At 56.6% G+C, this 27024-nt stretch overlaps 2 protein-coding genes across 2 annotated transcripts in view; one reads left to right on the top strand and one right to left on the bottom strand.

Moving 5' to 3' along the window:
• Positions 1–21740, top strand: part of PSD (pleckstrin and Sec7 domain containing) — a 33315-nt gene extending 11575 nt beyond the window's left edge. Inside the window, exons 7-18 of the mRNA XM_010000822.1 lie at positions 3713–3907; positions 4414–4494; positions 5043–5155; positions 5954–6012; positions 6507–6596; positions 16612–16655; positions 17876–18054; positions 18900–18970; positions 19547–19704; positions 20051–20195; positions 20859–21002; positions 21209–21740. Coding sequence (XP_009999124.1) covers positions 3713–3907; positions 4414–4494; positions 5043–5155; positions 5954–6012; positions 6507–6596; positions 16612–16655; positions 17876–18054; positions 18900–18970; positions 19547–19704; positions 20051–20195; positions 20859–21002; positions 21209–21448 — 1519 coding nt within the window. The 3' untranslated portion in view covers positions 21449–21740. The remainder of the gene's footprint in view (positions 1–3712; positions 3908–4413; positions 4495–5042; positions 5156–5953; positions 6013–6506; positions 6597–16611; positions 16656–17875; positions 18055–18899; positions 18971–19546; positions 19705–20050; positions 20196–20858; positions 21003–21208) is intronic.
• A 1741-nt stretch (positions 21741–23481) lies between these two features.
• The window catches only part of NFKB2 (nuclear factor of kappa light polypeptide gene enhancer in B-cells 2 (p49/p100)), an 11484-nt gene continuing 7941 nt past the window's right edge, over positions 23482–27024 (bottom strand). Inside the window, 12 exon segments of the mRNA XM_010000821.1 lie at positions 23482–23603; positions 23693–23804; positions 23882–23992; positions 23994–24040; positions 24149–24218; positions 24399–24628; positions 25386–25488; positions 25633–25802; positions 25893–26100; positions 26290–26404; positions 26554–26695; positions 26858–27024. The exon segment at positions 26858–27024 is cut by the window's right edge and continues 23 nt beyond it. Of these exon segments, the coding sequence (XP_009999123.1) occupies positions 23482–23603; positions 23693–23804; positions 23882–23992; positions 23994–24040; positions 24149–24218; positions 24399–24628; positions 25386–25488; positions 25633–25802; positions 25893–26100; positions 26290–26404; positions 26554–26695; positions 26858–27024 (1597 nt within the window).

Genomic DNA, 27024 nt, shown 5'->3' with positions numbered 1-27024 from the left:
GAGTCCAACCTTCCTCCCGGCCGGAGCGCGGCGGGCGGGGGCGCAGCGCCGGGCCCTGCCAAAAGCTCCGCTGCGTTCCTTCATAAGGTCCCTTTTGTTACTGCAGCAGTCGGTGAGCGCGTGTCCCCTCCCCTTTCCGAGGCCAGCGCAGGTCTATCAGCTGGCCTGAGCTCCCAGCTGGCACTGGGCAAACTGGGGAGATGATGTCCTGAGGGTTGTGCCCAGTTCGGGCCCCGTGGGCTGGAATTCGGGGTGTGATGCAGATGGATGTGGGGAGAGGGCTGAGCAGAGGAAGGAGGGCAGTGAGGAAAGGATGGAGATAGGGGAAAGGATGGATGGGATGGGGTGGGAGCACAGGAGGGTGACAAGGTTGGGGTGCAGGATGAAGAGGTCTCCCCACAAGCATCGGCACGGCAAGAAATGGGGCAGAAGCCTTGGGGAGGATTTTCCTGCAAGCATTCCCATGTCAAACCATGAAGGACAGCAAGAGCTGGGGCACAGGGTGGTGTGGCAATGCTGGAGGCTGAGGCTGCTGCTCCACAGCATGGAGGATAAGGGCAGCAGGCAGGGTTCCAGGGCTGGCAGGGCTGCCCACAGAGGCACAGACAGTGGCACATCCCTGTGGGATGCAGCCCCTCATGTCAGGCATTAATTCCAGCCCCTGAGTCTGACCCAGAGTCCCTAGGCTAGGCTTTGCCCAAGAGTCTGAGACCAGGTTTTCCTGTGCTGACCCCATGGCATTTGTGTCTCTGAAGGAGACACAACCCTCCATCCAGCAGGTGAGTAACTGGATTTTAAGGCTCTCACCTGGCTCCAGAAGTTGTTTGGTGGGATTGCAGAGTCAGCCCCTATCCTCTGCAGGAGTGGCTGTGCCCCCCATGAGAGGGGCTGGTGGGATGCAGCAATGAAGAAAAGGCAGGTGTCTCCGGAGAGGGCTAGTGCTGCAGGGGAGGCTCTGAAAGTCTGCAGAAAAACAGGGCTGAGGAGGGTTACAGCTGCCCAAGGTCTGCTTCTACCTGGATCTGGCAGTGGTAATGCTGGCGGGTGCAGCTGTCGCTGGGTGATTTTGAGGACCATGTTGGACTCCAGAGCTGCCAGAAAGCAGGACCAGCCCCGCCTGTGGTTGGAGGCCTGGCTGACCTTCAAGTGTCCTCCCAGCCCTAACTTCAATTCTGCGAGGAATGAACCAGCCTATATCTTGGCTGTCATAAATCAAAGTCGTTCCACTGAGACCGATGGAGGGAGCTGCATTTATTTAGCTCAGCCAAAGATCCGGTCTGGTACATTCTTAGTAGCAATATTGGGCAGGCTGGGCTCACTTGGCAGAGGCATCAGGCATCTAGCCATTCATGCAGGGCATCAGGAATCGAGGGCAGTGTTGCTCTGGCCCGTGCACGTGTCCCTCACAGACTTGGATCAGGCTCCTTGCTGAGTACCTTCCTGGTGCAGGATGTAAACTAGCCCCCTGTGAGGATCTAGTGGCAGTTGGATTGTGGTTGGAGGTTTTGAGTTTTCTACAACATGTGCTTCACCTGGAAGTGTGTAAGGCAGGACCTAGCTAACCCAGGAGCTCAGCTAAGCATCCCAGCCAAAACCAATGGCCATCCAGCCCAGACTGTCCCCAGTGATATCTCTCCTTCACTGCTCCTGGGGAGCAGGATGTTGGTGTAGGAAGGGTCCCACCATGCAAACACCGTGCAAGGGGGCTCACACCATGCAGACAGCAGGGAGCTGGAGGTCAGCCCCCTGGGGCAGACTTTGCTGAGCCATCGCGTTATTGCTGCTTCACATCCAGGCAAGATTTGCTTCTGGTTACTGACAGCCGTGGAGAGAACATTGTACCGAGTGAGCCCAGTTTGTGGTGACAAGGTGGAGAGAACATCAAGGCTCCTGCAGTGACATGCTGCATTGCAGCCAGGGAAGGTGCTGCAGTCTCTCCTGCTGAGCTCTGAGCAGTCGGCCAGAGCAGGAGTATTGGGGTGAGATGAGGATCTGGCTCCAGAAAAGGAGCATTTGGCCCTGAGAAGGAACATTTGGGTCCTGGAGAAGTATCTGTGTCTGGAGAAGGAGTGTCTGTAGTGCAGTGGCCCTGAACATGTTCTGCAGCATCTCCCCAGGGCTGGGAGCACAACACAGTCCTTGTGCTGAACTGGGGTGGTCAGGGGTCAGTGAAGAGCCTCTGTTCCAGGGCAAGCCCTGAGCTGGATCACATGCTTTCTTTTCAGGGACCCCCAGAAGTGCCTCTCTGCTGCTGAGGACCTCGGCTCTCTAGAATACACCTCTAAGGTGACAGGGCAACCTGTGCTCCCAGTGACATGGGGGGCAACTGTGGCTATTCTAGGTGGGCAGCAGGGAGAGGGATGAGCTAGTGCTGGGTCCGCTCAGAGATGACTCATTTCAGGCATACTGAGGATATTCGCACAAAACCAAATTTGATCTTTCCTCCTTTACTGTGGGCCAGTTCTCAGGTTGAAAATGTACCTGGTGTAAAAAATATTATCTCAGTATTTCTTCAAGCTAAACTGAAATGTCATTTTAGAAAAATGTCACTAAGCAAAAAACAACTCTGAGACATCTCATTGGCAAGAAAATTAGCATCACCTCAGTTACCTCTGCCACAGACACGTCTCTTTGCTCTTTTCTCTATTTGCTTGAGGATTGGGCTCTTGGTTTTCTCTCTTTAAGCTGCATGGTCTCCAAGCTGGGATGGGGCTTTGAGTGGTGACAGACAGGTGCCATGAGTGGGGCACATCCAGCCTATCCAGGCTGATGGTCCATATTCAACAGAATGAGAGTGACTTGATTGTTGGAACACCACCCAGCCTGTCAGTGCTGTGCAGGGCTCCCAAGGAAGGGCAGCACTGAGGAGCAGCGCTTGTCCTTCATGGAAGAAGCGGAGCCTCAAGGAGATTGGCCTGGGTAATTGGCTCAGGAGAGCAGGCCTCTTAAAAGTCAATTAGAGACTTTTAAAAATAAATTTAGACTGGAACATTATGAGGGCTGCCAGAAAATTTGGGCGGGGACAGAGTTGCTTAACGTTCTTTGTTGATTAGATTCAACCAACTTTTAGGTTGGGATAACTTCTGTGCCGCTGAGTCAGACTGCTGCGGGGACTAAGCCAAGAGCGTCTCCTAACGTGGCCATGTAAGGCATGGTGGGCTGAGAGCTAATGCCTGAAGAAGACAGTACACCCTGCTGTGAACTGAGAGGCCTGAGAGGCTGGGGGGGGGGGTGTTCCTTCATCACCCTCTCTGCCTCAGTTTGCCTTTCTGTAAAGTGCTTTGAAGGGGTGAATGAAGGAATTATAGTAACCTTGTCTTGGGTAGAAACGGCGCTCGAAAGCAGCATGAGGAGTTTGTCCAGGTTAAAAAATGAGTGTGGATCTGCAGGACAGCATGTGACATGCACATGTTTCTGCTCCAAGGCTCCGCTAAGGCTGAGCTTGGCAGAGCCTGAGCCCACACATGCAGCTTCACAGGCTGAGGGTGTGGGACTTTGGAGCAGTTGTCCTGTCTCTCCACATCTAGTTTGGATGTGAGTTTGAGTGCCTTGATCCCGTCATCAGTCACTGGAGCTATCCTGTCACCCCACTTCTCTTCCAGCAGTGAGCAGCTGATCCCCAGAGCAGGGTGAGGACCCTGCATTTCCTGAGAAGCTGAATGATGAAAGAATCTGTAGGCAGGCTAACATGGACTGTCCCTTCCCATTGCAGTGACCACCCCCTGAGCCAGCTGGTTTCAGACTCAGACTCGGAGATGGACAGTGTGGAGCAGCTGGCCCTGGGCAGCACAGACACCCTCTCCAATGGGCACAAGGCTGACCTGGAGGCTGCGAAACGCCTGGCCAAGAGGCTCTACAACCTGGATGGCTTTAAAAAAGCAGATGTGGCCCGTCACTTAGGGAAGAAGTACGTGTGGGTATTTGCAAGGAATGGCCTGTTCTGCAAGGGATCCATCTGCACCTGTGGTGTATCCACAGCTGCTGCCCTTGCAGGGCACCAGGCTGGCAGGGAATAGGACTGTCAGGACCCCAGAGCCCATTCCACATGACTGCATAGGTGTACCAGGTGTTCCCTCTAAGGGTCTTAAAACCTTAGAGACACCCAGATTTTGGTACTTTCCTACCATGACTGCATCTTGGATTATTCAGTAAGGTCAGGCAAGGGGACAGCTAGCTGACCTCTTGTGGGCCCAATCCTAGCTTCTCCAATTTCTTTTGCATGCCCAGTATTCCTGTTTGTTCTGCAAGTGATTCCTCTGAGTTTTATGGGAGTGTGGAGTGTCTCTGTCCCCTGCATGCTTTCCAGAGTCCTAGGGAGCTCTCACCCTTCTGGCATCCATGCCACCCCATGTGCCTTTTGCTGTCCCCACAGTCTGGTTGATCCCACTCTCACTCCCTCCTTTTGTGTTTCAGCAATGAGTTCAGCAAGATGGTGGCAGGAGAGTATCTGAAGTTCTTTGTGTTCACGGGGATGAGCCTGGACCAAGCTCTCAGGTCAGATTTAAATGTGTGTACATGTGGGTGTGTGGTGGCCACCCAAGTGGGGTCCTGGAAGACTGTGCCCTCCACAGCTCTGCACCTGCACAGGGATCTGCAGAAGCAAGCAGATGCCCCTAGCTCCCACCTGGAGATCTCCTGACCTCTTATATGATGGGTGTTGAGTCCCAAAGTGGTCTCTCAAGCACACAACTGCAAAAGAGCATTCGTGGTCTTAACTCACCAGTCAGCACAGTTGGTAACAGTCAGGTTAACAACCTAGGACTGGCTTTCCAGGCCTTAAGCCTCTTGGTGTCACTCTCACCTCCTTCCCGGGTGTAGTGCCCAGGGCTGGCTGTAGGCCTCTGCAATGTGCCAGCAGTTTGTGATGCTGTGGGCTTGGAGGAGGGTCCTGAAGTGGGTTAGGAGGGATGTGTGATGCCAGGGCTTCATCCAGCACAGCAGCATTTCCAGACCAGAAAGTACGACTCCATTCCTGTGCAAGAAGGGTTGGAGAAGCTGCTGGTAGGCTTCAAATGTGATCAATGCTGTTCCTGCTTCTTCAGGTCCTTTCTAAAGGAGCTGGCCTTGATGGGAGAGACACAGGAGCGAGAGCGAGTGCTGGCTCATTTTTCCCAGCGCTATTATGAGTGTAATCCCAATGCCATCTCTTCAGAGGGTAAGGAACTCTGCATGACTGTGTGTGTTTCAAGCAAGTCGTTTGTCGACTTGGGGAAGGTGCTAAAACTGAAACCAGAGAGCAGGCTGAGAGCCTGTACTGACGCCTTAGGAGACAGCCTCTGTTATGGCGATGTCATTTCCCTCAAATGACAGATGCTTTAGATTATTTTTTAAAAAAACAACAAAAAACCTGCTTCAGCTGGATCATGCGTAATTAGGGCTCAATCCATCCTTAATTCTGACCTTGAGCAGATTAGCACAAGAGGCAAGAGAAGGCTCTCCTCACCAAATAGACCCCAGGTCTCAGACCCCTCGGCTCAGGGAATAGCCAGGTGAGAAAACTCGGGTGCCCAGCACTCAGGGCAGCACAACCACCCACTTTGTACTGTTTCATGTCTTTACCCCTCTCCTGTGTGCATTTATGTGCTGGATCTGCTCTGGGCTGGCTCTGGGGCAGGTGAGGTTTGGGCTGCTGGGCTGGCAGGGGGCTGTGCCAGTCCCACCTTGCTGTGCTCAGAGCTCTGCAGGATTAGCTGCAGCATCACTGCCTGGCTGAAGGAGCTGCAAGCTTGGAAGGAAGTTTGTAAGCTCAGGTTTGGAACCAGCTTTAATTCAGTGGTGTCCTACCTACTCGCCGCGTGCTGCCAGCACCACGCTGACTGCTGTGTGCTCTGCATGCTCAGGGCTGTCCTGAGGGCTCAGAGCCCCCATGCCCTGCCTGAGATGCTGAGGGGTTGGAGCACCAGCTGTGAGGCTGAGCCAGGTGCTCTAATTCCTGTCCTGTGCTTGTCTGCAGATGGAGCCCACACCCTCACCTGTGCTCTGATGCTGCTAAACACAGATCTGCATGGACATGTAAGTTGCCACTGCCATTGACCCTGTCTGTCCCTGCACTGTCTGTCCCCACTGCAGGTACAGGACCCTGGGCCTGCCAGGGCCGGTCACCCCTAATGTGTCTGGGGAAGAAAGAGGAGAAAGGCTGAGTGAGAGGGAGCCAGCAAAAGAGAGAGTGGGGTTTTGGAGATGTGCTGAGCTGGAAGCTGTGAAGGTCGGATGAGGACAGAAGTGGAAAGTGGACAGGAACAGAGGGTGGGAGTGAGACTCCAAAACTAGCTGCCGTGGGAGCAGGTAGCAGCCAACTTATGAAAAGGAGGCTAAGACTCCCAGAGTCTAGGCAAAGCGAGCAACTTCCCCCCACGTTCAAGCAGCCTCCCTGAGACCTGGCTGCTTCCTCACCCCACTGCAGAGGCAGGTGGTCTGTTCCTGGGCTGTGAGATCTGTTCCAGCCAACACCAGCCCCCTGGCATGAAGGTAACCTTCCGTTGTTTCTCTCCCCCTGGCTCCTCCAGAACATTGGAAAGAGAATGTCCTGCTCTGACTTCATTGGCAACCTGGAGGGGCTCAATGGAGGCACTGACTTTCCCAAGGAGCTGCTCAAGGTAAATTTGGTTGCTTTTCCTGGCCAGCCAAGCAGCAAGAGCAAAAGCAAGACCTTTAGGCAGGATCATGTGGATGACTATGTGGGATGCAATGAATGTGTCCATCCTCTTGCAGGAATGGTGGTGGTCCCTTGGCCCACAGCTTTCCTTCTTTCTTGCTGAGGGGAACATGGGTTATGGGTTACCCCATTCCCCTAGGAGGTCACTGGAGCTCTGGCTAGGGCCTTGATGCTCTAGCTGATCTTGCTCTGCTGGGATTGAAGGCAAGAGGGCACATGTACGGCCATCTTAGTAGGGTTGGTTTGCCCAGCTGCAGCTAGAGGCTTCATGGCATTGACTCCATGGTACTCAGCCCTTCCTGGCTCCCTGGAACACTGGAACCCAAAGTCGAGGCCAGACCTTGGGACTGCATCCATCTCTGATAGCAGAGAGAATGTTTCTGGTGACATAGACAAGGCATGGTGATGGGGAGGGTGGGCTGGTGGTTAAAGTCCTGGAGCTGGGAACTTGCTGCACTGGTATGATGGGGGGACTCCTAACTTCTCCCTGCATGTCCCAGTCTCCAGAAGGGCTTGGCTGGGGAGTGCAGTGTTCAATGAGCACCTCTGGCCTCAGACTACTGCACTTATTTGGCATTGCCTGTTCTTCGGAGGGTCTTCTGGGCTGCCATATCCCCACCTCAAACCCTGGGAATAGGATTAGCTCCCATGGGACCTGCTGGGCAGTAGCCATTGCTGTTGGTGAACTGCTACAGTTGGCAAATGCTCATGATGTGTAAGGTGGGTTCCTACAGGGTGCTGGAGTCATGACAGGAGATGGCCAATGAAAAAAAGCAATGAAGGGTGAAAATCTGAGCTCCCTTTTCAGCCTCAGTAGGTCTATTCCTGGTTGCATCTCTCACCCCATCATTAAGGGGTTACCAGCAGCTCTCAATAGGGCTGTCCTCCCTCTCAGCCCACGCTTCGACAGTCAAAGGAGTTACTCAGGAAAAATTATCCTCTAATTTTAAACCCAGCTCCAAAAAAGGCTTTAAGCACCCAAAATGGAATACAAACATCCAAAATGAGGACCCTGAGCCCCTTCCCTCCAGTGCTGCTGTGCTCTGGAGCATCCATGCTCTGCAGGCCCCTTGGCATGCCCCCTTTGCAGCCCCCAGTGCCCTTCGGGTGGGTACCCCCACTTCAGGCACTGCCACTTCCCTGTTAAATTTCACCCCCAAAAGTACTGGCAGGTTAAACACATGAGATCAAATTATCCCATTAGATCCTAGCCAGTGGAAAATAGGGCAGTGGGCAAGTGCCATGAAGCTACAGGCTTTTTGTCATGTGTAGAGGCCAAGTCCTTCACTAGGTGTAAGGCAGCAGGGGGAGGCTGCAGTGCTGCAGCACAGCCCTGCACAGCTCTGCCTGCAGCCCAACAGCGGGGAGGCTGCTCTGCTAAAAATGGCCTGTTCTCTCTGCAGCTGTGGTGCTTCCCACCACTGCCTTTCAGCCGCCTCTGTATGGGAGCCATGCTGGGAAGGGGGAGTGAAAGGTAGTGTGAGGAACCACATGCGGGGCAGACTGCAGCTACTCACCTGAGGCACTGCTCTGCTTTGGGGAGCCCTTGCCTGTGCAAGGGAGAGTGGTGTTCCAAGTGGGTGAGACAGGGAAAGCACTGTCAGCCTGTGCTGGGGAGGGTTCTGATAAGGAAAGGCACCTAAAGGGTTGTACATCTCCTGGGCAGCCTTTGGCAGGCTCAGCCAGAGAAGATACCCTCTCCCTTCTGCTCGCTGCTTTTGACTGGTTGGTGGTTAGGTCCCAGTGCAGGCTCAGGAGGCAGAGAAATGGGGAAAGGCTCTCCCATGGCCCTCCCTGTAGCAGGCTGTGCTAGTCCCATTACCCCAGGTAGGATGCTGCCTCCTTGGCAGACCTGCCTGGCGGGCTGTGCCTGGGGACTGACTCCTGTACAAGCATGCCACACAGCTGGCTGGCTAATTTTAGCCCTCCGGGAGCACATGCATTTCCTAAGGGCAGCAGGGGAGGGGAAGGGCTTGCAGGCTTCAGAGGAGTTTCCCAAAGCTCAGGGCCAGGTCTTGGGCAGCTCCAACAGCACAGAAGAAGGATATTGGGAGCTCTTCCAAGCCTGCCTAGGGAGACAGCACAGGCTGCTGCCCCAGAGGCTTCAGAGATGCAGGGTTTGGGATGGCTCTCACCCACAGCACTTGCTGCCAGGGAAATGGGGACAGCACAGCAGGACCTAGGTTGCTGCAGGAGACACACAGGTGACTCTGGGAACAGCATCTGGAAGGAATGTGGGGAGCCTGGGTGCTTTCTTTGTCTCTGGCTGCAGGGAATCCCAAACCAAACACAGAACAATGCCTGAGAGGGGTTTGAGTCAGGCAAGAACTTTATCTGCAACTAGATAATACATGTAAACAACCTCAGTTTTATGCAGAAGAAATGAAAACACTTTAAAGCTTGTGCTTTCACAGTTGAGCTCCACGTCCCCCTCACTGGCAGTGCTTTGCCTGCCCTGTATGGCACTGCTGCTGGGGCTAAGGCAGCAACGCTTCGCCAACACTTAGCATCTACTGCTGCTGGAAACCCTTTCCTCTGACTCTGAAAAACCTGGAGAATTGTACTCTGCAAGCAGGGCTAGGCAGGACTGCCTAGCTCCCCCAACTTTGGTGTCCTCTCTGCCAGGGCAGGGAGGCATGCTGGGGATACAAGAACCTGTATAATGCTGTGCCTGAGGATGTCCACATCTGCAGGCTTGGACCCAAAGTCCTGTGGCCAAATTAAGGCAGCTTTCCATTCCACTAAGGAGGCAAAGTGGGATGTCCTGGAGCTGGTGGTATTTTGGTTAGCGCTTGAGATATTGCCTTTCCCTAGTCAGTGTGATTTTAGCCCAGCCCCCCTGGGATTTCATACGCTGTTGCAGTCTGTCCGTTATATTTCGGATGTGGATTTGACCTTTATACGATTGATTGCTTTGCAGAGCCTTAGGTCTTTCCCGTCTTTCTTCCTCTTCTAGCTTGATCTTGTGCTTTGCTGGGCTGGTAGCAACACAGTAGGGTCAGAATCAGTCCCCATTTCTCCCTGTTGCTGCTTAGTGATTGCAGGAGTGAGGCAAATCTGTGCTGCCTTCCAGCCTAGGAGCTGGAACGCTTCACAGATGTTAATGAATTAAGCCTGACAACGCAGTTGGGTCCCCGGGGGAGAAAGGTAGGATGGGCCCCCACCTTCCAGATTGGAGGCACAAAGGCAGGGCTCAGACGCTCAGAGTGCTGGATAAGTGATTAGCAACGTGGGAAGAAAGCTCGGGCTCCCACCTCTGAGCTATAATCTTAGGAACACTTGCTCAATCTAACCCCCCGACTATTATTTTTTGCCTGTTTCCACTGGGAGTAACATGCTGCCCTGCCCCTGCCTCCTGTGACAACCTCCCCTGCCTCAGGGGCAGCGTAGCAGGGCTGATGTGCCAGGCACCCACGGCCCTTTCCTCACAAGTTTTGTCCATTGATGAATCTGCCAAGCAGTTAGGACAGAGTGGAAAATTTCCCCTTCTCCACTGGCCACATCTCCTACTCAGTCAAGCCTAACTGAATTACTCATCGATCCTCATGCCGTCTGCAAGGATGCCCAGCCCTTTGCTTCTTCACTGGAACAGCTGCCTGGAGCGTCTGTCCCGCACTTAACCAGCCCGATGGCACCAGCTCCTGATTTTTTTCTGGCCTGATCTCGAATGAATGGACAGGAAGGTTAAGTGTGGGGTGAGCACTGAAGATAGAAGGTCTGAGATGCCTTACCAGCTCAGCCCTTTGTTGGTCCCTGCTACCGGCTGGGCTACAGCAGCTCTGGTGTCTATGCAGCGGCTACAGAGTGGAGGAGCCGCCTGGTGCGAGGGGCACACGCGTGTCCTTGCACACCCCCTGCTCACCCCGTGCTTCCCTGCCAGCCCGGTGCACGCTCGTGTTCACATGCGTGTGTCACACAGTTGTGCGGCGGATCAAGTGCTCACCAGCCTCGTGTACACACACATATGCGTGTGCTCACGTGTGCACTGCTGCCTGCCAGGCTGCCACACACGTGTGTCAGGGAACACCAGCCCGTGACACGAGCACATGGCAGAGCACACCAGGCTGTGATGCACACGCTTGTGTCGTTGCACACCAGCCCATCACACACTCAGGGCCATGCACACCAGCTCACGGTGTCACACATGTTCTCACACACGTGTGCAGCTGCAGACACACACTCAGATATCACTGTCACACACGTACCATTGCACACCAGCTCATTGCACACACATGTTCACGTGTGCTATCACACACACGTGCTGCTGCATACACCTGTGCTGTCACACATGCCATTACACACACATATACTATCATACACGGGTTATCACACCCATGTTATCACACATATGTGCCATTGCACACACATGTGCACACGTGTTATCACAGGTATGTACCGCTGCACACACATGTGCTATCACATGCATGTGCCATTGCACACACACACGTGCCATCACACGTGTTATAACACCCATGTTATCACACCCATGTGCAATCGCACACACGTTCACACAAGTTATCACACCCATGTACCATCGCACACACACGTGCTATCACACACGTGTTATCACACCCATGTGCCATCACACACCCATGTTCACACACGTGTTATCACACACTCCCATGCTATCACACGCATGTGCCATCACACACGTGTTATCACACACACTTCGCGAGAGCCTCAGCCCTGGCATGAAGGTGGCGAGCAGCCAGCCCCGTCTCCGTCCTCAGGCTAAATTCAGCAGAGACGGGTCCCCCCGGCAGCCCCTCTCCGCCCGAGGGTCCCCGTCTCCATCCCTGCCATCCTCCCTCCATCCCACCCCGAGCACGGGGATAGTGGGAGCACGGCGAGACCTGCGGTGACATTGTGCCGCTTGCAAGCGTTTGACAGCAACGTTTGCTCGGAAACATCACTACAAGAAGAATCCAGGACAGAGCGGTACCGCTGGGACCAACCCCTCCAGATTAGCACAAGTGACAAGCGCTGCGGGCTCCTCGCCAAGGGCTGCGCTGAGCCGTGCCAGCCCGGCCGGGCGGACTGGCACCCGCTGGGGCGGTGGGGAGGGTGCCGGGGCAGAGCGAAGGGGCAGCGCTGCAGCCCCAGCTCCCAGCCGAGTGGAGCTGGAGACGGAGTGGCTGGACAAAAGGGGCTTTTTGCTGCCAAGAGCTTGCTCTGAGCTGGCATCTGTTTTGGAGGTGTTACGCTGGTGTGCATCAGTGCTAGGTGGGGAGGAGACAGGCTGGTTCTGGATGCGTCCTACCTCAGTTGGGTGCCTGCCTCCAGCGTGGCAGCAAGGGAAGAGTCCTCACTGGCCCCCCGTGTTGTGGGCAGGCTGGGACACAGCAGGCAGGGGTACCCCAGCTGCCCAGTGGGGACATGAGGGCCGTGCCAAGCTGCGATGCTGTCATAGCGCAGTATGGTCTGGGGGCAGCATTAAGTTGTGACGCACTCGGATGGAAACATGCAGTTGGAAGGGAGATGCTCCGTTGCTGCTTCCCGCGCTGTGAAGCTGTGCTGGGAGAGACAGAAGGGTCTGCTGTTCTGGGGCTGTGTAGTCGGCTGGGCAAAGAAATGTTTTAACAGATGTTGGTGCAGCTTTTCATGTTGTAGAATCAAAAGCGCGTGGCAGCAAGGGAAGAGTCCTCACTGGCCCCCCGTGTTGTGGGCAGGCTGGGACACAGCAGGCAGGGGTACCCCAGCTGCCCAGTGGGGACATGAGGGCCGTGCCAAGCTGCGATGCTGTCATAGCGCAGTATGGTCTGGGGGCAGCATTAAGTTGTGACGCACTCGGATGGAAACATGCAGTTGGAAGGGAGATGCTCCGTTGCTGCTTCCCGCGCTGTGAAGCTGTGCTGGGAGAGACAGAAGGGTCTGCTGTTCTGGGGCTGTGTAGTCGGCTGGGCAAAGAAATGTTTTAACAGATGTTGGTGCAGCTTTTCATGTTGTAGAATCAAAATCACGGGGCAGGGATGGGTAGCCATCCCCTGCTGCCAGCTACTGCTGCCTGCAGCAGGGTGGAGGGTGACGCACAGGGCACTGTCCCCATGGCAGCCCACCAAATGGGAAAAAAAATCTGTCCCCAAGCCACTCTGTGTGAATGCAGGAGCCCTTCTGTGGTGGAGGGGAGGAGGGGACATGGGGTGTGCACAGCAGGGTTGGTGTGTGCCAGGTGATGAGTTGTTCTTGAGCATGGGTTGTGTGTGCTGGACAGGCAGCAGGGGTGAAGGGGGGAGCTGTGAAGGTGAATAAGGGGCCTGACTGAGGTACAGTTCCCACTGGTATGTGTCCCTGATCTGACGGTGCCATTCGTTTCCACACAGCTGGAGGTTTGGGTGCCTGGGGGACCTAATAGAGCTTTGTGGCTGCATGTAGAGAAAGATATTTTGCTAAGGAGAAGTTGGGGAAATCCAGCAATGGAGCTTTTGTATTGAAATGTTGTCAGGCACAGAGAGAGGGAGAATCACTGCAGAGAGAGCACTTGGTGTCTGTGAAGTCTGTCCTGCAGAATGTCACGCGGCCATGGCTGGTCACTGGACTGGCAGGAGGAAGGGAAGCCTTGACCTGCACACTTGCAGCGCTCAGAGCTGAGCATTGTGTTGCTTAGTGCAGGAGCCAGCACACTGGAAAGGGGATATGTCCTTAAGAGGTATGATTAATAAAAAAGGCACCACAGAAAGGGTTAAAGCCACCTGTGGGATGCCTAAATTCCTGCCTTAACCCTCCTGTTACTCAACTGCTGGGCTACAGCCCTCAGTGTAGTCCAGTGTGCACCAAAGGTGTGTCCAGGCCAACTTGCTGCCTGGCTCCTCAAATCAGCACTGGATCTCCCCTCTGGTCTGCTCTGAGCTGGGGAGCTGAAGGAGGATGCCTTCTCCCTGCCCTGCTGTCCCCTGTGGGGGCTGGCACTAGGACTGAGTTGGAGCATCCAAACCACCTGCTTCTTGCCCAGTTCAGCCCCTCACCCCTCCTAGAGATGTTTGCTAGAGCAAGACTGTGGTAGGTTCAGCTTGCTGCTTTTGGGAGTGAAGGCACCAAAGAAAGATGTTGTTGATTCAGTTAGAAATCCCGCTGGGACAGTATATTCCTGGGTCTCTTCTGTGTTGCGCATGTCTAGGGCAGAGCTGGCTGGCTGGCCCAGCATGCTGCAGCAGTGAGCTCATAACCTGGTGATGACAAAAAAAACCCCCAATCACTCTTGGGGTCGGGTGGTGGTGGCATGGGGCCAGTGACCTGTTTTCTCTTGGGCAGAACTTGCAAGTTCGGAGCTGCCTGGTGGTGCCGACTTTTCAGCCCAGGGAGAATTAATCCATGGAACAAAGCCTGAGGAGAGGGACTTGATGAAAACTGGTGTTTCTGGTCTCAGCTGACATGGTTGTGAGTTAGGCTTCAGGAGCCTGCACTACCTGTGCTTCCCCAGCAGAAATGGTCCATGCACCAAAAAGCCTGGAGTTCAAACAGTGGTACTGCCACGGGAGCAGAAAAGCAGGATGAGTTTTGTGGCCGAGTGCATCTTCTCCGCTAGGACTTGGGCTGAGTCCACCAGTTTTGTTTCTGAGACAGGTGTCGGCTGGGGGTGGTGTTTAGCCAAACAGAGTCTTGGCAGGATTTAAGTGTAGACAGTAAGCTTTGCACTGCTCTCTCAACCCCTCAGCTCCCTCATTCATCTCTCACTGTCCCCTCCCACAAGAATGCTGAGCAGCCCCTGCTCCCCATCTCTGAGATGGGGGTCTCTGGCAGCTCCTGCCTGCAGCAGACTTGTAGGATGCTGTTGGAGCTTGTAGTGGGGCGGCTGGAGCCTCTGGAAGCCACAAGGCAGTTCAGCCTGTGAGATGTTTGCCAGTAGTCCCAGAGCCCAGGTTTTTATAGCCCAGTGCTCTGCCAGGCTGTTCTCTGGCACTGTACCATCCAGAATTACTCCCTGAGCATCTTCTGACATAAGCTCCTTCACTTGGTGTTTAGCAGCAATCCTCCTGCAAGCACAGGGCTGGGGGACTAGGGGCTGCAGTCCTTTCCTGTGGCATCTCACCTTGTCCTCCAAAATCCCCACTCAACCAGCTCATGTCTCCCTTCCTTGAGACACAGAGCCCATCCCTCTCTGTATCACCACTGAGCCAGGTGGAAGCCAAGTGATGTGACCCATTCTGCCTATTCTCTTCGTGGAGCTTTTCTGCCCTTTCCAGTCCCCACCTCTCTCTGCCACTTTTCCAGTCTCATTTTTGTTGGTTCTCAGCATCTCTCAGCTGTGTCCCCAGCAGTGAATAAGATCCCTTTCCTTCTGTGGCGATTCCTTATAATCCACATAGCTCTGAGACACTTGCTTCTCTCCCTGCTCTGCCCCAGGTTATATTCTGCAGGAGTTTGTGTTATTTTTTTCCCCCCATGGTCTTCTCTAGGTCTCCTTTCACCTTTCCTTTCTCCTCTCACTGCGAGCAGGCAGCCGCTGCTCACACCCCAGCATCCTGCTCCTCTGACTCTGCGGTCTAATCTCTTGGGCACCAAGGCTGTACCCCCTCTGTGAGCCTCCTGGCTTCCCAGGAGACAAGTGAGCCCTGCTTTCTGCCTGCTAGTTCAGGGCAATCCCTTTCTTCCTCTGAGGAAAGAGCTGGTGCTTTGCCAGTGTTTCCCTGACAGGGAAGTGCGGGAGGAGCCGGGTCCCTACTCCGTGCTGGCTGGTGCGCCTCTCGGGGGAGTGATGGATGTCCCTTCCCCACACACCACTGGGGCCTGTCTGCTGGATGGCTTTCCTGGGCCCCTACATGCCTCCAGTTGTACTTTCTCAGCCACCAGTAAGATCTCTCAGCAGCAGTCTCTGGCCCAGTGATGGATGTTGACAGCTGCCTGAACAGCCTGTGCAAGACTTGCGTATTTTCCTCCAAGGATGATGCCTTCCAGATACTGCTCCAAAGCCCTCTGTGAGCCCTGTGTTGAAACCCTCTCCAGAGCCTCCCTGGCTGCAGAGCCATACTGAGTGCCTCTGGCTTGCACCCAGCTCAGACCAGACAAACACTTGGGAGCAGGGTCCTGGAGCATCCTGCTGTAGGCAGGCTTAGCTTGTTCCTGAGCTGGGGTGCAAGGCAGTGGGTCCTGCCTTGCTCAGCTTGGTAGTGTTTGGGCTGGCAGCAAGGGCAAGGTGCTGAGGACTGCCATTAAGGGGGTGAGGACAGGCCACAGCCACCCCAAGCAGCAGCAGCCCAGCAGCAGGCACACATTCATCATTCTTCAACCAGCCACAAGGTCCTCTGAGGACCTCATGCATGATGGTATGCTGGTATCTTTGCAAATCCAGAGCTACTACCCTGCTAAGTCTCTCCTGAATCCTAAGCATGCTCTTGGGCAGCCTCCCACGGGAGCATCACATTGCTGTGGAGTGCTGGGTGCTGCCCTGAGCCTACCTCTGCTGGCCTAGGACAAGCAGTGACAGCAGGGAGGTCTCTGGCTGTGGTATATTGTGGCATGGAGCTGCTGTAGGTGCTGGGGCAGGCTGAAGTCCTGCTTAGTGGGATGCAGGTATACACCATCAAAATGCAGCCTGAAGGCTTGCTCTTCTGGGGCCCAGGCCTCCTGAAGGTCATCCTTTTGGCCAGCCTGGGACACCCTGGAGTGAGGGAGAAGCAGCTCTCCTAAGGACTTGGAAATGTTTGGTGTGCCTCACCATCATGCTGTGAATGCCGTGCCCCTTTCATGGGCAGATAGAGAGGAGTGAGAGGAGAGGTGAGACTGCCTGGACCATCTCCAGCACTGTGCCCCATGTGTGTGTGGGGTTGCAGGTCCAGTGGTGCCCAGGAGAAAGTGTCTGTAACTCTGAAACAAGGCCAGGTGGCTTGCTCAGCCAGGACCTGGGGATGCTTTGCCTTCAGTACCACCTAAGCCAGTCTGGTGTGCCCCCTCTGTTCCTCAGAGCAGCTCCCCAGTCCTGGTGCCACTCTCCTGCTGACCCATTGCTCTTCTCTTTGCAGGCACTGTATGGCTCCATCAAGAATGAGAAGCTGCAGTGGGCTATGTGAGTATTTAACCCTCTTGGGGATGCTGCTGCCTGGGGCACCCTGGCCCAGAGGCCCCATCAGCCATGGTGCTGCAGGGCTCTGAGGATGTGGGGTGGGATGAGGATGCCTGAAGAACATACCTCTAGCTGCCCTCAGCACCTCAACGTGGGTGGATCCGTTCCCCAGCATGCTGGGGGAAGGCTGCCTGAGGCCAACTCCCTGCCACTTGAGCTTGGCTTTGTGCTTCCATACTCAGGGTGGGGGCAGGCAGGCCCTGGGGGGGCCGTGGCTGCGCTGTGGCTGTGCCGGGGCCCCGCAGGGTGCCCGCACCCTCGCCCACAGCTGCCATCTCCCGCAGCAGGAGCGGCAGCGCCCGCGCTGCGGGGATTAATCAGCCCGGCGGTACCGCCAGCGCTGAGCCATTGCACCCGGGCTGCTGCCATGGAGACGCCGGCAGATGCTGAAAGGTTTAATTAGCAGCAAGTGGGGCCAAGGGAGGGGGGAAGCAGCAGCTCTGGGTTCCCACACCTTCCTGCCGTGTGGGGGGAGCAGCACCAGTGCAGCCTGCCTGCTGCAGCCATCCTGCAGCACAGGGGGCCATGGCCTGCAGGGAGAACATAAGTGGGGGCTTGCCCCCTCCTGCTCTCTTGGCTCCCTACCTTCTGCCCACATGTGCTGCCTGCCCAGGCTGGTGCTGCCTGAGGCCTCCCCATCACAAGCTCCTCATACCCCTTTACTGGTGCCTCTGAGCCCCACAGTCTGGCTGCTGCCCTGAAGGCATGGGGACCGCAGCCTTGGTGTCTCTTTGGGGGGGTTTACCTTCTAGATCCTCTCTCCTGCCAGCTGGGGACCTGTGAGACCACAGGCTGGGGACTGTGATAGTGCCAAGTCCCTGAGTGCTACTCCTCCATGGCCTCTGTCATCAGTCCTGCCCTGTCCAAAAATGCTCTTCCCCCCCTGAGGCAGGGCCCCCACCCTGAACTGGCAGCAGACACTCCCATGCCTTGTCTTTTGAGGGGCCAGGAAGCATCACAGCTGCCTGGAGGGGCAGGGGCACAGAGGCATGCCTAGATTAACGCTGCTCTCCAGTGACTCTGGGAGACTGCTCAGCCTCTGCTGCTGCTCCTGGCCTCCCAGAAGCCAGGCCTAAAAGTAGCCCTGTCCAGCGGGCAGCTTGGTGTTTGCTGTCCCCAGCAAGGTGACAAACCCTTTTCCCACCCAAATCTGTGCCTGGCAGAGATGAGGAGGAGCTGAGAAAGTCCCTCTCAGAGCTGGCAGACCCCAACCCGAAGTCCATCAAGCGCATCAGCAGCTGCAGTAACCCCTTTCTGGACTTCTCCCAAGACGCCAGCATCGCCACTTACAAGCACGGACTGTTAGTGCGCAAGATCCACGCTGATCCTGACTGCAAGAAAAGTAGGTGCCTGGGGAATCCATGGGAGGGACTCGGGGCGAGAAGGCATCAGGGAGCTCCAGAAACCTAATAGAGAACAGAGCAGGAGTTACTACATGGTGTCTGACTGTCGCATCATGCCAGGTGCTAGCATCAGCCCCTGTTCTCTGTCCATCCAGCTGTGCCAGGCATAACTCAGCCCCCAGCCTGGGGAGCCTGAAAACCCTCTCCCTGCCTGTCTGTCCCCACCACCAGGGCTGGGCAGAGGCTGAGATAGCAGCAGGCCAGCGCAGCTGCTGCACATGGGAAGAGAGTAGGCAGGGAGGTGGGGTGAGCTCCCTGGGGGATAACCATTGCCACAGGGTGGCAGGGACAAAGGAACGTCGTGTCCTGTGATGTGGCAAACAAGCTGCACAGGGGGCTGCCTCTGGTTGGGCGCTGCCAGGCACGTTCACCATTTCCACCGTTAAATCCCCACTAAGCCCTGGCCATCTAATGCTGCCTTGATCTGATTAGTTGCAGCCGCCCTCCAAAGCCAGCATTACCTGGCAGGCAGCACTGCCTTGTCCTCATCCCTGTCCCTGAGCAGGGAGGCAGCTGAACACAGACGGCAGGGCGGGCAGTGAGGTGGGGAGGGCAGCGGTGCTGGCCCCGGGGGGCAGCGCGGGGTCCCCTGTCAGCAGCACCATCTGCCAGCCACGCGGCCGGCACGGGCTCAGGTGCGCAGGGACAGCCCTGGTGTGCTGCCCGTCCCCGGGGGGTGATGTGCGCCATGGCAGGGCTGGCTGGCTGGAGCAGGATGGGGGGGATGCCTTTCACCCACTCAGCGCTGGGGCTGATGACTGGGCTGCTCTCTTCTCCCTGGCAGCACCTCGAGGGAAGCGCGGCTGGAAACCCTTCCATGCCATCCTGAAGGGGATGATTCTCTACCTGCAGAAGGTAGGTGGCACTGGGACCACTCATATCTGTGGTAGGGAGAAGAATTGTCCCCAGCCCAGGGAGGGAGGTCACAGCAGTGCCCAGGGCAGCAAGAGAGGGGTGCCAGGGCATGGCATCCCAAGGCCTGTCCTAACAAGACTTGGCACCATGCCTGCTTGAAACACTGCTTGGGGACCTGGTGATATCTCTGTTCCCAACATACTTGGGCTTGGACTGGCTGTTGAAAGTGCCTGCCAGCTGAGGGCTCTGGTGACTTGGCTGAGAGAGAGGAGGCACCAGGGCCTCTGCTCTGGGGGTGGTTTGGGCTACAAATCCAGTCTCCTGCAGGCACACATGCTGCCTAGCTGTGGGGCAGCAAGGAACAGCTACTGTGCTGTTGCCAAGCCCATGCACCCACGTTGTGCAACCTCTCCCCATGGGTATAGCATGAGCTGGAGGCAGAGCCTGCAGCAGTCAGATGTAAGGAGATATCCATGTGCCACACTGAAAGCACTCACCTGCAGGCTCTATGACTTCATGGACCTGACTCGTGGGGTGCATCCCTAAGCTGGCTCTGAAATGTCCCATGATTTGCAGGAGGAGTATAAGCCAGGGAAGGCACTGGCAGAAGAGGAGCTGAAGAATGCTATTAGCATCCACCATTCACTTGCCACGCGGGCGTTTGACTACAGCAAGCGACCTAATGTCTTCTACCTCAGGACAGCTGACTGGAGGGTCTTCCTCTTCCAAGCACAGTGAGTTTCCCAGAATCACTGGTTGATCACTGCCCACACTGGGCACAGGGGCTCATCTGACTGGGGTGGAGGGTGGAATGGGGCTTACAGCCACATTGCTCTTCCCTGTCACGGCTCTCTCTGGAAGGAAAGGGACCCAGTGTCAGCACTGTGCTTTCCCAGCTCCTCTCCTTCCCACTCCAGTGGGCTCTTGATGGCCCAAGTCACTTGGGGCACAGCCCTAGGTGCTGTAGCTGGCCAGAGCCAGGCCTGGGGGACCTAGATCTCATCTGCAGGGAAGATCACTCTGCCTGTGACATGGATAGTGCCACTTTGAGTCCATCTGTGTTTTGGCTTCTCTCCCCAGGAACCCTGAACAGATGCACTCGTGGATCACGCGCATCAATGTGGTGGCAGCCATGTTCTCCGCGCCCCCCTTCCCTGCAGCCATCGGCTCCCAGAAGAAGTTCAGCCGCCCGCTGCTGCCCAGCTCCTGCACCAGGCTGTCCCAGGTGGGCCAGGGTGTTGGGAAACCTGGGCCATGGCACAGAGCCCCTGGGTCTGCTGGTGTCACTGTCCCCTGTGCAGAGACTCCTGTAGCACCATGTGCCCAGCTGCGTCCCAGCGGGGTTGGGGGCCAAGGGAGCATGGATGGGGGGACACAGAGCAAGGGAGTGCCAAGGCTGGGAGCAGACAGTGAGATCTTGCTCCCAGCAGTGGGAACAGGAGACAGTCAGACAGTGGAGGAGAACATAGACCATAGACCCACATCATGGCTTGCACAGTCTTGCCAGGGCCAGGACCTTGAAAGGCAAGTGGTCAGGGGGATTAGCTGGCACTTGCATGTGCCAGGGCAGTTATTCATAGAGTGAAAGGATTAAAAAAAAACCCACCAGCCTAGTTTTAGAGGGGATTAATTTCTTCTGCTTTAAGACTGAAGCCAGCCCCTCACGAGGCTAGAACAGATTGCCCCCAAGAGCCTGTGCTTTGCCTGCTGTTTGAAAAAAAAACAACAAACAACAAAACAACAAACCAGAAGCCGAAGCTGACATCCTGTCTCAACCTAGGAGGAGAAAAACCTATTCTGGCCCTGGTCCTGGCCAGCTCATAGTGCTGGGGAGGGAGACAGAGCAGAGTGCAGAGCACGGGTCTGACATGGTACCACCTTTCCCCAGGAGGAGCAGGTGAAGAGCCATGAGACCAAGTTCAAGACGATGTCAGCAGAGCTGCTGGAGCATCGTTCCTCACTGCCTGAGAAGAAGGTGAAGGGCAAGGAGTATGAGGAGCTGAAACAGAAAGAAGAGTACCTGGAGTTTGAGGTGAGCTGGGAGAATATCCCCCCTCCCCCCCTGCCCACTTGGCCATCCTGAGTGATATGATCCCCCACTGTCCCCCATCATCTGAATTGCACAATGCCATTGCCATGCTCTGGGACCATGAGCATCCCCCCACATCCTGAGGTCTGCTGGCTGAGGGTCAGTGCCCGGCTTGCTGACCCCTCTCTCTGCTGCACTGTGCCCCCCAGAAATCCCGCTATGGCACCTACGCCATGCTGCTGCGGGCCAAGCTGAAGGCAGGCTCTGAGGATCTGGCAGCATTCGAGTCCACCCTCTTTGACTCATCGGGCAGGGATGATGATGGCCTGAAAAAATCCCACTCCAGCCCCTCGCTGAACGCAGAGCCCTCCAGCACGGCCGCCAAGGTGAAGCGCAACATCTCGGAGCGCGCTGGCCGCCAGTCCCCTGGCCACCCCCAGAAGTCGTAAGCAAGGGGCATCAGCCACCTGCACTGCAGCTCCTTTCCTGCCCCCCCAGTGCCCGGGTGGAGGGCACATGCTTGCCGAGACCCTGCATGAGTCCGTCCGTCTGCGGCACGAGCTGGGGGTGACAGCCCTTCCCCAGCTGCCAGCACCAGCCAGGCAGGGCCATGGCCCCTCCATCGGAGACAGGGGGAGGGCAGCACGGACCCTGGGCCGTGCTCACAGGAGCTGCCTGCACCGTTGGCCCTAGGAGACTCGTTCCAGCCCCTCTTTGTCCTGTGCTTGGCTGCAGGACGCTGTGCTCCTGCCCTGGGGAGGGGGAACAACTTCAACCCACCCACGGGGCTCTGTTCTTCAGTGGTTAAAAAAAAAAAAAAAAAAAGAAAAAACAAACAAACAAATCCAACAAGAAATTAATATCTGACTCAAAAAAATCTTGACTGATCTCTGAGAGGACAGAAAAAAGTGTTGAAAGAAAAATATTGTCTGAAAGCTTAATAAAGAAATTGTTGGAGAATTTAAATAACTCATCCCTGCCAGCTCAGCCATCTCTGCACCCTCCCCGCTTTCTTACAACTTTTGAACAGTTTTTGTGATACAGTTTTGCACTTTTTAGTACCAGATCAAGCTGACCACCAGGAAGGGTGTTGTGTTGTGTTGTTTTTTTTTTTTTGGGGGGGGGGCTAATTTTGAGGCTTTTTTGGGAACTGTTTAAAAAACAACAAAACCACAAACCCAGCCATGTCCTGTAGGCACTGCACTCTGGGGGGTGGAGGTTCTTAAATGGACTCAGGGGGAAACCCAGCTCCCTGCCTTCCCCCCCCAACCCTGCAGCAAGCTGATCATGTGTGCTGCTGCCTGCACCTCAGCTCTACTCTGGTAGCAGCAACCCTCTGGTGAGAAAGCCCTGCAGCCACTGGCACCAGGGGGGCACCCTTGGGATGGTTGCATGGGGGGTGGGCTGATGGGTTGGTGCTTCATGACACCCACCCCCCCACTGGCAGTCTGGACCAGCCCCGTTTGCACCTCCTGGGTGTGAGAGTTGTATTGGGCCAGTGGGGAGGTGATCCCTGAAGCCAGAGTTAACCTGGGTCTCTTCACTGCCCTATGGGGCTGGCACAGGCCAGACCCAGCTTTCTTTCCCATGCTGCTTCCCCAGTGTATGGCTGGGGTCTTGGAGGCTGCCAGCAAAGCCCAGTCCACAGCCCTGCAAGGTCCTCATGATTCCGCAGCAGTGGTGCAGCCCCTTCCTCTGCCATAGGCACCCTTCTTGCCAATGTGAGGGGTAGCCCCCACCACCCCAGGGTGAGCTGGAGGATGCTCTTCTGGAGCTAGGTGCCAGTGGTGGAGCATGGCTGCAGGAGTGCCCAGGGTGTGCAGGGAGGGATCTGGGGACAGCAGAAGGGCTGCAGGTGGGGGATGTTGTACACGCTGTTCTCAGATGCCTGGGACCCATCTAGTTTCAGCACTGACTTTGCGAATGTGTCAAACTTTTTATTCTGCTCTTTTGAGACTATTGCAAAAAAAAAACCAAAAAACAAAACGGGAAAAAAAACAAGAAAAAAAAAAACAAAAAACAAAGAAAAAAACCCAAAACAACCCACCCTTGCCCCAGGCGGCTTGTGGGGGGAGAAAAACATTTGTACAGCTTCTTCTCTCGGTTACTGAAGTAAAACTCGCTCTTCACTTCCGTGTGCACTGTGGTTTCTCCCCCACAGTTGGGGTCAGCCTCAGCAGAGAGGGATGCTGAGAGGCTGGAACTGCCTCCTTGCTGCTGGACTCCTAGCCCCAGGCAGGGCTCCAGGAGGTTAGTGCCTGCTGGCTCAGGGCTGGGGTTGGAGACAGGAGGGCAAAGGCTAAGGGAAACTCTCCCTTTATGCAGAAGGGGAACCATTAAATAAGAGCAGAGAGCCGGCTGCATTCTGTCCCCCCAAGTCCAGGCAGCCAGGCCCTAAGTCTGGAAGGCACTTGTATGGGCAGGGCAGGGTGGGGGACAATGTGCTCCACACCCCAGGGCAGGTGTGGGGGCTACCAGCCCCTCAGTGCACCTGTGGCTGCTGGCTGTGGGGCAGGTCACTCCCTGGCCCTGGCTTCAGGGCCAACGTGGGTCCCTGCTCCTCTTCCACGGACTCGCTGCCATAGGCACTGTCTTCCTTCAGCTCTGCAAAGCAAACCCAAATCTGCTGTCAGCAATGGGGCCATCAGGGAGCAGCAGGGACATGAGCCTCCCCATCCCCTTGCCCTCTGTACCTGTACTTTGCAGCTTCTCCAGCGCCTCGGTTTTGTGGAGCATCCTGACGGCCTTGCGGAGCCCCATGGAGTCCAGTGCCTCCAGCAGCCCTCCCAGGCTGCCCCCTGCCAGCTGTGGAGAGAGGGCACTGAGCAGGGCCAGCAGCCAGCCAGGCATGGGGGAGGAGGATGCCCCAGCTGGCCACTGACCTCGTAACTGCGCAGTAGGCTGACACTGGGTGAGGGGGTGTCCTTGTAGGTCTCCACTAGGCTGCAGAGCCCCAGGCGCTTGGCCGACCCCTCTGAGCTCATGTTCCGGCGGCTGCACCAGCCCCTGCAGTGCCTCACTGTCCAGCGACAAGACCTTCCCTGTATGGGAGAGGTGCCTTCATCATGTGCTGCCCATCCCCATTGCTGGGAGGGTCCTGCCCTGCCTGGGCATGGTGCTTTTTTGGGTGGGGAAGAGGGGATGCTCACCTGGCTGTGAGGCAGTGGGCAGTTCTGCTGCGGGGTCCTGCTGAGAGGCCTGCAGCAGGATCTCCCGCACCTGTGGACACATGCAGACATCAGCATCCCCCAAAACCATCCAATCCACCCTGTCTCCCCACACCACAGCTCTCCCTGGCACATGGAGGGGCACAGGCATCCTCACAGGAGCATCTCCTGGACCTCTGTCCCATCCCTGCCCCTGCAGAAAGGCTCCCAGGGATTTGATTCCCGCACACACCTTCTGGCTCTGAGTCAGGTCCAGGGGCGTGTGGCAGCGGCGCGGTCTGTGCCCCGCCTGCCCGTGCCCCTGCGCAGGGGGCTGGGGGTCGCTGCCTTGCTCCAAGGCTGGGGCCAGCTCCCCCAACTCCATTGCCAGCTCCTGCTCTTCGGGGTCGGCATCTGTGTCACTGCTGGCTTCTGACGAGGAGGGGCTGACAGGCTCGTCATTCTCACACAGCATGTCTGCCCCTGTCAGGGAAGGGTGGACTGAGACCCCAGAAGGGGCAGGTCGGCCTGGGAAGCCAGAGTTTGCTCTGGGTGGGCAGCTGGAGCTTCATGGAGGGGAGGGCAGCACCTTACCAGCTTTGAGAAGCAGTTTGGTGAGGGTAGGAGAGCCCAGGCCAGCAGCCAGGTGCAGGGGGGTGTTCCCAGCAAAGGTCCGGCTGTTGACATCTGCTCCCAGCTGTGGAGAAAAGCATAAGGCTGTGAGGATGGGCTGTCTGGGTGCTGCCCCCACCCCATTCCCTGTCATCACAGGAGACTCCCACCTGGCCCAGGGGGAGACTGCACCCCATCCCACAGCCACCAACCCACCTCCCCCCTGTACCTTCTTCACCAGATGGGTGACCATGTTCAGGTTCTCCATCTCCACAGCCAGGTGCAGCGGGGTCGCTCTGAGGCGGGTCCAGGGGCGTGTGGCAGCGGCGCGGTCTGTGCCCCGCCTGCCCGTGCCCCTGCGCAGGGGGCTGGGGGTCACTGCCTTGCTCCAAGGCTGGGGCCAGCTCCCCCAACTCCATTGCCAGCTCCTGCTCTTCGGGGTCGGCAGCTGTGTCACTGCTGGCTTCTGACGAGGAGGGGCTGACAGGCTCGTCATTCTCACACAGCATGTCTGCCCCTGTCAGGGAAGGGTGGACTGAGACCCCAGAAGGGGCAGGTCGGCCTGGGAAGCCAGAGTTTGCTCTGGGTGGGCAGCTGGAGCTTCATGGAGGGGAGGGCAGCACCTTACCAGCTTTGAGAAGCAGTTTGGTGAGGGTAGGAGAGCCCAGGCCAGCAGCCAGGTGCAGGGGGGTGTTCCCAGCAAAGGTCCGGCTGTTGACATCTGCTCCCAGCTGTGGAGAAAAGCATAAGGCTGTGAGGATGGGCTGTCTGGGTGCTGCCCCCACCCCATTCCCTGTCATCACAGGAGACTCCCACCTGGCCCAGGGGGAGACTGCACCCCATCCCACAGCCACCAACCCACCTCCCCCCTGTACCTTCTTCACCAGATGGGTGACCATGTTCAGGTTCTCCATCTCCACAGCCAGGTGCAGCGGGGTCCTCCCACCCTGCCTCTCCACCGCGTTCACATCGGCTCCTTTCCTAACCAGCAGGTCCAGGCACGACAAACTCTTTGCCTTCACAGCCAAGTGTACAGGCAGGAGGCCTGCAACAGGGGTAGAGGCTCAGCAGCTCTCCAGCCAAGCCCACAACCGCACCACTGGGTTCCTGCCCATCATCTCCCAGCCCCACTCACCGTGGAAGCTGGGCAGGCGGAGCAGGTAAGGGGCGGATGAGCCCAGGTGGGCCAGCAGTGTCTTCAGCATCTCATCGTCACCAGCCTGGAGTGCCAGGTGCAGCAGGGAATTGCCATAGCGGTCCAACAAGGTGGGGTCGGCACGGGCTTGCAGCAGGAGCTGGACTACTTGGGGCTGCTTGGTGATGACTGCCAGATGCAGTGGTGTCTGTGGGACAGAAGCACTCCCTCAGCCACATCCACAGGAGGAGCTGAGTCCTGCGCCACTGTCCTTGCCAGCGTGGCTGCACCATGCTCTGCCTCCCTGCAGCAGGAGCAGCAATGGGAGCTCCTGGGATTGGGAAACTGGAGCAAGCCCCAGGCAGAGGAGAACCAGCTGTCCCAGGAAACCGTGTACCTGCTGCAGGTTGTTGGAGATGTTGATGATCTGCTGGTTGGGGATGCTAACGATGACCTCGATCAGCTGCTTGATCACAGCCGTCTGCTCATGGATAATAGCAAGGTGCAAAGGCCTGTAGAGAAAGCAGGGATGGCCCTTGGGCTCAGCTCCACACCTCTCTGCATCCTGTCACCTTCCACTCCCCAGTGCCCAATAACGGGGGAGCAAGATGGCCAGCAAGACTTCCTCACTGTCCCACCCCCAAACCACTTGTGCACTCACGTGTCTCCGTTCTCATCCTGTGATGCAGCCAGGTCCCTCTGGACTGCCAGCAGCATGCGGGGGTCAGCAGTGACCGAGTAGTCCAGCAGGGCATGGGCGTTGTGACGGGCCAGCGCCAGCATCCACAGCTGGCAGAGATGGGCTGGGGGGCAAAGCAGGACATCACCTCTGGAAGCGGCAGGTGCATCCACCCTCCTGCCTCCCCCTAGGTGCAGAAGAGAGTGGCACCTGGCCCCCGAAGGTCCCAGACCCATGGCCCCTCTCCCAAGTTATGTCCCTCAGCACCCACTCTAGCCCAGCTTACCGTGCTGCTGCAGCTCCTTGCAGTATGTGCTCTCCACAGCTGCCTGCCTGTCACTCCTAGCCCCCTCTGCCTCAGAGCCCTTCATCTGTACACCCCCTTGGTAGCCCCCCACGGGGTGGGGGCCAGTTGAGTAGATGCTGTTGTAGGCCACCCCAGTAGAGTAGGGA

This window comes from Chaetura pelagica, unplaced genomic scaffold, assembly GCF_000747805.2.
Source record: "Chaetura pelagica isolate M959 unplaced genomic scaffold, ChaPel_1.0 scaffold166, whole genome shotgun sequence".
Lineage (NCBI taxonomy): Eukaryota > Metazoa > Chordata > Aves > Apodiformes > Apodidae > Chaetura > Chaetura pelagica.
Note: the sequence above shows the minus strand (reverse complement) of the source record. Positions and strands in the feature narration are given on the sequence as shown.